This window comes from Tyto alba, unplaced genomic scaffold (genome assembly GCF_018691265.1).
Source record: "Tyto alba isolate M040663 unplaced genomic scaffold, T.alba_DEE_v4.0 Super-Scaffold_41, whole genome shotgun sequence".
NCBI lineage: Eukaryota > Metazoa > Chordata > Aves > Strigiformes > Tytonidae > Tyto > Tyto alba.
This window is the reverse complement of record NW_024881317.1, coordinates 18225082-18234544: the sequence shown is the minus strand read 5'-3', so window position 1 is coordinate 18234544 and position 9463 is coordinate 18225082. Positions and strand designations below refer to the sequence as shown.

The 9463-nt window shown below is 58.3% G+C and overlaps 1 protein-coding gene across 1 annotated transcript; it reads right to left on the bottom strand.

The window, feature by feature from the left end:
• Window positions 1–427: 427 nt before the first annotated feature.
• On the bottom strand, window positions 428–2603 carry FOXB1 (forkhead box B1). Its single transcript, XM_032990136.2, has 2 exons — window positions 2522–2603; window positions 428–2128 (listed from the first exon to the last, which is right to left on the bottom strand). The coding sequence occupies exon 2, from the start codon at window positions 2102–2104 to the stop codon at window positions 1142–1144; it is 963 nt and encodes a 320-aa protein (XP_032846027.1). The 5' UTR covers window positions 2105–2128; window positions 2522–2603; the 3' UTR covers window positions 428–1141.
• Window positions 2604–9463: the final 6860 nt, after the last annotated feature.

The following is a 9463-nucleotide window of genomic DNA, read 5'->3' as shown; positions in this document are numbered from 1 at the left end:
TTTCTTAAGCTGTGTCGGGTTGTGTGCTTGGTAACAGGTTTATTTTTATTACGACCATTATTGTTGTTTGTTTTTAAGCTATGAAATAAATAGCTACAAAATTTAAAAGCCAAAGAAACCCGCAGCTCCCCACACCTTCAGCTTAATCAGAAGTTAACAGGCAAATCAAGTTCTCTCTCTCTTCCACCTGAAAACTACAGTCACCATCCACATTACAACAGGTACAGCGGAGGGGACCTCACCTGACTTACAGTACGGATGCAAGTTCACTATTTACATTAAACCAGGCGCTTTGTAAACAATGTAGGTATGTAGTGGAGTGCGTGAGCGGGCGCCTTTCCGCTGCCCGCCCCCTGCTCCCGCCGCTCGCCCCGCACCGCCCGGCGCCCCCGGCCGTGGCCATCAGGGCCGCCCGCCGCTCGCCCGCTCGCCGCCTCCCTCCCCTGCGGGCCCCGGCCGCCAGCGCCCCGCTCCTGCCTCGGGGCGGCTGAGCCCGCCGGCCCCGCAGCCTTGCCCCGCGGAAATCCTGCCCTTCGCGGAGCGGCGAGACACGCACGGGCGGGCACGCACACGCACCCACACAAAGGACACGAGCACTTTCCGCCGTTTCCAAGATCCAAGCGTTTGCTGCTTGGAGGCTGGAAACGTCGCTGCTCTCCTGCGGCGAGACTGCGGCCATTTCACACCGTTTATGGTTTTCGAGATCGGTCCGATATAAACCCCTGCTCTTCCCCAGACAAAGGAGGGGGAAGGGACACCGCCGGGCCAGGCTTGCCTGGTCCCCGGAAGATCGAAGATGCCTGAAGTACTTTTGGAAAACTAGTGATGCATATGGCAGTTCCTACCGGGCGGGGAGAGGGCCGGGCCGGTTCCTTTTGCCTCGGAAGAGCGGAAAACAAAGTTCAGAACCAGGGAAGGAGCCGAGAAGCGAAGGAGGGCACGGCTGAAGGGGCGAAGCAGAAAGGCTGCTCACGCGAACGGCAAACCTGTTTCCCGCGGGGAGTTGTCTCTGCTTTCGAGGAAAGGAGAAGAGAGGAGGGAGGAAAGAAGCGGAAGGAGGGAGAGGAGGGGAGGGAGGACGGAGAGCTCCGAGGAAACTTTGGGAGCAGGGGGTCGGCGGAGTCCGTGCGGGTGGCCCGGGTCAGTGTACCGCCACGGAGTGCAGGGCGGGCGCCGGGCTGGTGAGAGTCTCGCTGGGGGTGGCCGGGCTGCTTTGGCTGGTGGCCGTCTGCGAGGACGTGGGGCTGAGGGAGGGCGGCGAGTTCGAGAGGATGGTGGGGATGGGCGCGGGCAGGGCGGGCAGGGCCGGCACCGCGGCGGGGGTAGGCTTGATGGGGACGGGGATGGCCGGCAAAGTCTGCCCCCCATGGCAGAGCGGCTTGATGGGCACGCCGTAGGCGCCGTACTCGCTGCTGGCCATGGAGATGGGGGTGGCGGTGTCGATCATGCCGGAGCTGTACATGTGGGGCCAGCCCGTGCCAATAGAGCTGCCCACCGTAGTCAACTGGTTGGGGAGGGGGTAAGCGGCCGGCATGGGCTGCATCGTGGAGAAGGCGAGGCCCCCGGGCATCTTGTACTCTCTGGCGATGATGTTCTCGATGGCGAAGGGGTGCTTGAAGCTGGAGGGCTGGGACACGCCGAGGTTGTAGGTGGACATCTGGGGCAGGTGGGTGCCGGTGGCTGCCAGGGCGCTGAGCCGCAGCTTCGCCTGCTGCTGCAGGTACTGCGCCGCGTCGGCCGGCTTGCTGGGCGCCAGGTGGTCCGACTTGACCACCTTGAAGCGCTTGCGGCGGCGCAGGAAGCTGCCGTTCTCGAACATGTCCCCGCAGCTGGGGTGCAGCGCCCAGAAGCTGCCCTTGCCCGGCTGGTCGGGGCGGCGCGGGATCTTGATGAAACAGTCGTTGAAGGAGAGATTGTGGCGGAGGGAGTTCTGCCAGCGCTGCGTGTTCTCCCGGTAGTAGGGGAAGCGGTCCATGATGAACTTGTAGATCTCGCTCAGGGGCAGCATCTTCTCCGGGGAGCTCTGGATCGCCATGGCGGTCAGCGAGATGTAGGAGTAGGGAGGCTTCTGATCACTGTAAGTGTTTCTGCCCGGGCGAGGCATCTTCGCTAGGGGACCCGCGGAGATCTGCAGAAGGGCAGCGACAAGGAGGGGGTCGGGGGTGGGGGGAGAGGAGTGAGTCCGAGAGTATTTGCGCCCGCAGCCGGCCCGGGCGGCGGGTGGGTGTGGGGCCGGGCACGGGGCCGGGGCACGGCGGATCTCAGCCCTCGGGGGGCGGGAGGGGGGCAGGGGAAACCGACGCGGGGCTCTGCGCCGCCGGCGGGGGAAAACCGGTGTGCCTATCGCCCAGCTCCGGCCTCGCTCAGCCTGGCCTCCCCGCAGCAGCCCGCGCCAGTAAAGTTACTCTAGCGGTGGCTCTGCCTTCTGGCCTCGGCGAGGAGAAGGGGACCCCCTCCCCTCCCACCCCATCCCCTCCCCTCGTCTCCCACCCCACTCCGTGCCAGCCCTGCATATGCCCACCTTAAAGTTGCGGGAAGTTGACAGTCCGCATCCGGGACGCAGCTGGGAGTCCGGGCGCTTCCCCACCCAGCTCCTCCGGCGTGTCTCCCGCTCCTTTCCCGGCCACTCTGCTCCGGTTTAGTCCCGAGGAGGCAGCGAGCCGGCGTGGTTTGGGGAATCCTCTTGTACACCCCTCCCTTCTCCTCCGCGGGCTGAATCAGCTTCTTTTACACCACCGGCAGCTGGACTGTAGCAGAGGCTCTTTTGCTTCTCTGCAGCCGCGATGAGCTAAGTAGTTGCCTCCATGTCCTTCCTCTAACCATCTGATAGTTTTATGTGGTGACATGAGCAGAAAAGACCCCTGTAGAGGCGCTTCATTAATGTGCCACTTCTTTGCTATCATATGACAATCGCCTTGGGAGCAGGGGGAGGGGAGCTGGGAGGAGGGGGCTGGAGAGAAAGGCATAATCTGGTTTCATTTACACCTATTTACATGGACACCTTGGGCCAATGGGAATCATTTCCATTTGAAGACAAGGCGAGGGGTGAAAAGGCTCCGCCAGCGGAATTGCGGTGCGATGGTACCCGGTGGCTGGGGGTGGGGGGAAGGTATGCACTAACCTCTCTGTGGACTTTGCAGGAAGCTTAGTCTGCAATTCACACTTACGAATGGAGGTACTGAGCAGTGGGATGTTTGACATGGAAATTGCTTGGCTGTGGTATTCTGTTTGTTCTGCATTGTTATCTGATTTGTATTGTTGGCTAACTTAAGGCGAGCCTTTTTCCCTGTAACGAGAGACTTTCTCTTTGCCAGATCCGCTCTCCCCGAGCGAAGGGTCTTTCGAGGAGAGAAAAGATCGGGGCTCCTCCGTAGCCGCCCTGGGAAGTTTCCTTCCCCCCCCACCCCCCCCGCCCCGCCCAGCCTGGGCAGGACCGTTGCTCTAGTTCCGCGGACCTGTTGGTGCAAAGCCGTGGGAGTCACCTTAAAATACCACATCGCAGCGCAGAGCCCCGGTGTGCTCGGTGCCGAGCTGCCCTCCACACCGCCAGCCTGCTCCCGGGGCCGCGGCGGGCAGCGCCGCGGCGCATTTTGCGCGCCAGCCGAGCGGCCTCGGGGCGGGGAGTCCCGCAGAGCCGGTCTGGGGTAACCGGTCCGTGACACCGGTTACTGCGCTAAATACCGTCAACCTGCGGCCTTCCGCGGGACTTCCGCGGTGTGTCTCAGGCTGTTCGTGTGGCTGCGTACTTCTCGGGGCGCAGTGGCATGCGTGGGGGCGGGCAGGATGTGAATCACCCGAGTTGCGGTGCTCTCATCCCCGGGAAGCAAAGTCCGATCCTAGAACAGCAGCCCCACTGCTGGCCGTGTGTCCGGGGGGGGGGGGGGGGCGGGAAGGGGATCAGGCCCGGGAGGTCCCAGGCTTGCCCTGGCATAGGAGGGAAGTTTGTGTGATGTGTATTCCCGAAGCTGCGGTGCATCCTGTCACCCTAGAGCCAGAATAATAAAAGATTGTCTCGGGAGCTGCATGCCCTGGGAGGAAGAGCCTTTGTGGTGAATACACATCCACTCCATTAACAATATTTTCGGAGTTGGTCAATAACTCACCAAAACGTAACTTAAACACGATGAATTTAGGAGATTAAACAATTTCATTAATATTGAAATGGATGCTGAGGCTCAGCGCGCTCGCTTGAAATGCAGGCGCACGTTTTTCAATATTAACAGAAGTACTTGAAGAAAAGAATAATGTCACCTTCTTAATTCAGCAAAAATAGCCGGGGTGGGGGAGGGAGCGCCGCGCCGCTGGCTGCAGCCGGGCTGTGGCGGGGTCTGCGGGGGGGGGGGGGGGGGCGGGCCCCGTCAAGCGGGGCTCCCTGAGACCTGGCAGCAGCTTGGAAACACATTTCACACCGCGACTTAGCTCCGTCGTCGTGTGTGTTAAACTGCGTTCCCCTCGTTCCAACCCGGCTGCCCTCGGTCCCATCTAATCCCTCTCTCTCGGGGCAGGATGTCGTTTAGAGAATAATGGGCAAATAATTGTGTTTCTAGGAACCCGAGAAGCCGACCTCGGCCCCGCGTTGGCGAGCTAACGAGCCCTTTCGGGGGGAGACCTGCCGCCTGTCGCCCCCCCTTGCAGAGAGGGGCCCGGGAGCTGCCTTGCTCAGTTCACCGGCTCCGAGATGCTTCGGGCCAGCCGGGCAGGGCAGGGAGGCGACCTCCGAAGGGCTTTTTTGGAGGGGGTAAGGGGTGATGAGCAGACGGACGTTTGTTAGAGGGCAGGAAAGACAATGCTGTGAAATGAGGACAGATTCCTCCCAGCGTCCCCTGGGACGCCGGGCAGAAGGCTTCTGGTTTTGTAGTGAAAGCCCCCCAATATGTGGGTTTAATAGACACCTCCGACCTCACCCCGAACTTCTAACACCCCTCAGTTCGGGTTTCGTCTCTCAGCCCAAGTTCGCTCCTGGGATGCCTGTCAAAAAAGAGCTCAGAAGCAGCACGGGAGTAAATAAAATCCACAAGGTGACAAATTGTTTTCTTCCTCTTTTTGCCGGTACCTTTTCGAAGAAAGAAAAAACCCAACCGCTGGCGCAAATGGGACCCCTCAAGCTGTAAAGATAAAGAAAAGTCGACTTCCGTTGTCATTTGCTACTCCGAGTGCGAACGAGGTATGCCTGTGAGGCTCCCGATTTTTTTTTTTTTTTTTTTTTTGTTCCCCAATGCAAAGGAATGTGTGAGCAGAGGGGTAGGACAGGCAAAGCCCTCCCGGTAATTGATCCCCAAAGTTTCACCTCCTGTTAAACACGCAACAGATGACAGACTTGGGCAGTATAGGATTTAAATGTAACTTGTAGCATTTGCCTTTTACTTTCAAAGCCAACGTTAGGGAGGAGGGGAGGGGGCAAGTGAATCCAAATTCATTGTGCAGAAAACCAAAACAAATAGACGTTTCTCTGAACCCTAATTCAAATAAGGAGCTCAGGGGAAGTGTTGGGAAAACTGTATAAAATACACATAAGTCAATTATATCAATGTGCAAACCCAATGGAAATCTATTTCGTGCAATAGCCATTCAGCCCTTGCATGGAGCCCATCGTGGACCACCTTTCTGCATGGAAGATTCGCAATAGCCCCCTTTCCCACAAGCAAGACCACACACGTTTACAGATTTGGTAATAATTTATGCTAATTTTCCTCCATAAATCCACAATTCGCCTCAGTGGCAAGCAGGGCTGTTGAGAGAGGAAAAGGGGACAGAAAAGTGACAAATACAATATTGATTTTTAATCTTTGTGGCTGCAAGCAGGTGTGTAGCTTTGCAGAGGGGAGGAGTGGGAGAGGGGCTGTGGAAGGACGCCAAGAAGTTTTCCAGGGATAAAAAAAAAAAAAAAAAAAAATCCACTCTGTGTGAGAGAATAGCTCACAACCTTGTTAATATTTACAAACCAGTTGGGAGAAAAGAGAAGGGAGGGGAGAAGTACCAGCTTCTTAGGGTTTCCTAGGCTGCAAAACACAATGCCGGGCTCTGAGCAAGCTTCCCCCGTTTTGGAAAGTCAACTCCAGGCTGCCGGTTGTGGCTGCATTTCGGCTAAGCCTCACTCTTTCTTTTTTTTTTTTTTTTTTTTTTTTTTTTTTTTTTTTTTTTTTGTAATGTTTCTGCTTCTCTTTGCTTCTCGGGGGCCGGGAGGAAGAAGGAAGCGGAGACATTGGGGCTCTCCCGCTTTTCTGTGTGCTTGAATTCCCGGTGCGGTTTCCCGAAGCGCTCCGACCGCTCTGGGAACGGCGGGGCTTTGTCCCACCCCACATTCTTCACCAAATCTGCCACTTTGGCGTGAAACTACTTAGCGCCCTTTCAAAAGGATTTTGTTCCTTTCGCAATGAGTACTGAACAAACTCCCCCTGCCTGTCAAGGCTGGACTGAGAACCGCTCCCCAAACCTGGGATTCCTGATGGCAGCAGAACCGCTCGGGCTTCGCGGGGCCCGCCGCCCCTTCCCGCCCGTGGGTTCCTCGTCGCTCTCGCGCTGCTCCCTGCCGGGTCCCTGTACGTGCCACCCTCCCCCGCCCCGGCGGGGATCTCAGCAGCAACAGCCCGCCGGCAGTGGGTGCCCGTGTCCCAGGACACCCTCCCTTCCTCGTGGCCGGAGGGGCGGCGGACCCTCAGCCTCCTCGGATTGCGGGAGGAGGCAGCCCTGGCACTGCCCGTCCCCGCTCCTCTCGGGGCCGCTGCGGCCCCGAGGGCGACGGGCTGGGGCGCCCGAGTGTGCCCGGGGCCCATCTGCGCGCGAGGCCGCGAGTGATTGTGTCGTGCGTGGCGCCTTGCCGTGGGCAGGCGGAGCCCAGGGGCACGTATGAGCCCGGTGCCGAAAGTTTGTCGAAACTCGAAGGCCGGGGCGAGCGGGTCGGAGCGCGTCCGGGGCGGAGACGCGCCGCGGGGCTCATGGCTCCCGGGCCGCGGGCAGCCGCCCCGCCGAGAGCCCGCGCCGGGGCTGCCCGGCTCCCTTCTCCCCGGCACTAGGCTCGCTCTTCCCGCTCACCGCTCAGGGGGCTGTCCCGGAGCACCGGCTTCCTGACCGGGACCGCTCTCCCAGTAGCCAGTAGCGCCCTTTTCCCTCCGCGCTCCACCTGCCGCCGGCGGTAAATCCACGCGAGGGTAAGCGCAGCCCCGCAGTTCCCAACCCCCCCCCCCCAAACCCGGGGCAGGACCTCCCTGGGGCGGCCCCGAGGGGCGCCGGGGTTACGCGGGTCCCACACGCAGAGGGGGTGAGCCCGGGCTAGGCAGGCAGCGCTGCCCGCTCTCCGCGCCGGCTACCCGCCCGCTCCCCGCCTCCGCGGGGTGCGCAGATGTGCGTCCGGGGCCGCGGGCTCAGCCGCCGCCTCAGCGCCTCTCCCCGAGCGTTTTGTTAAGTACTGTGCTGTTAGCGCGGGTTCCAGCTTGAGTCCCGATGTTATTGCCCTGAGAGCCTGTCCCTGTGGTAAACTTCCCTCCCCGGAGGCGCTGAAGTATTTATCTAAACGTTTGGGATGTGTTGGTTTGTTTGTTTATTTATTTATTTGGCGAAGTCTCAGGGGAGGCCTCACAAACTTTTTAGTTTTAATCTTGCCTTTTAAATAAATGTCGCATTTCAAGCTGCCCTCTCTTATCTTTTTCGCATTGTAGGAAATATTGAAAATGCCACCTTAGTATTGAAGGGATTAACTTGCTTTTCTCCCAGCCCCTAACTCTGGTGTAAAGGGAGCAGTAGATCAACTGTATAATGTGTGCACTGTTTGGTCATTTGTACAAGCAGAACAAAGGTTGAGCTAAGCCAAATTGCATTGCACTTGTGAACCGAGTCCCAATTTGAAGTATCTTTTACAGCAGGGGGAATGAGAACAATTTCGTGTATGTCTAAAAGGGAATAACAAAGCCACTTTCTAGAGCATCTCAAAGTGAAGTAGTGAGGCGTGACATTCCCAGGGTGAGGAGGGACAAAGGCAGGGTCAGAGGGATGAAAAAGGGAATCAAACAGCCACTTTCACATGTCTGCCCTCAACTGCTGCACCTCTCCATAATAGGAAACAACTGTTGTAAAAAGGGGGATTGCTCCCATTCATTCAAAATAGCAAATGATAGCTAAACAACATTGTCAAAACTGAATCAACTTCTGTGCAGTACCACCCAGAAAAAGGTATTGTGTTTTGGTTAATAGCTGGGTGGAGCAAACTTGATTTTCTTTTTTTTTTTTTTTTTTTTTAAGGACTCTTCTTTCCAAATCAGTCCGTTCCATAAACTTTATTTTTAATCATCAGCTTTTTTTCCAAGCCATTCCCATCCTGCTCACGCTTTTTCCTGCAGTCTGCTCTTGTCTTGGTGTTCCGTACAAAACCAGAAAGAAAGGAAAATAAGGCTGAGTCCCCTTCCCGCTGCGGCCAGAATTGTGCAAAATCCATAAGCAATGTAAATCTTCCCTGAATTGTATGTCTGTGACGCTGGGCAAAACCACCTTTAAATGTCTAAGTTATTACTTAGCCAAACATTGTGAAATGGTTTTTATGACAATTGACGATGATTTTAAATTGCATATCCACACGAATAATGGCGCGCACGTTACGGTTATTTCCCCTCTTTAAAAGCAGGGGTAATAACCGCTTGCGGAATTCAGGCTCAGGCAAACTTTAGGAGAAACGTTTTCCTCCATTGTGTGAAGTCTTTAACGAGCCGGGATTTAATTAGGGTCAGAACTTTGAATGCTTGTGTTTCTCTCCCTATTGGCAGGGGGCATGTTTGCAAACAGACCCGTAAGTTACAGCCATGCCGCGGTGGGGAGGGTGGGCCGGGACGAGTGTGTGGGCGCCGGGGCCCGGCGCTTTCCCGTCCTGACGCAGCCCCCCCCCCCAGCCCGGCTGCCACCCACCGAGCTGTCCGGGGCCGGGGAGGACAATTCCAGAGCGCGGAGCTCCCCGCCCCCGCGGCCGGGGGCCGCACTGCCCGCCAGACCCCCTCACCCCCCCCCCGCCCCGAGCCTTGCGCCCAAGCGGAGCCCGGGCCCGCCTCTCGGGGGGTGCCCCCCGGGGCGGGGGCAGCGCCTGCCTCGGCCACGCCGGCTCTCCGCCAAAGCAGCGGGGCTGCCCACCCGCTCCCCGGGCTGCTGGGCCGGCGGGACCCCCGCGGCCGGCTCAGGCCGCCCTTGGCGCGGCTGTGCTCCCCGCGGGCGGCGGTGCGCTGGAGCGCACCGCGCAGCGCAGCGCGGCGCCCGGGCAGGGCAGCCCGGCGCCCGGGCAGGGCAGCCCGACAGTTACAGGCGAAACGCCGGCTGCGTTTTCCGAGGCTTCCAGCCCTGCCTTACATTTGTTGACATCCTCCGCCTGCCTCAGCTCCCCGGCTGCCACCCTCACGACGCGAGCAAAGCTCCCGTCTTCCCAGCAACCCTCAGCTCTGCAGCAAAAAACATATTAACCTTCTTTAATATTTCATTTCTGAAAGAG

Excerpts from the sequence above, each read along its gene's own strand:
- FOXB1 (XM_032990136.2), bottom strand. The coding sequence starts at position 2,104 with ATGCCTCGCCCGGGCAGAAACACTTACAGTGATCAGAAGCCTCCCTAC.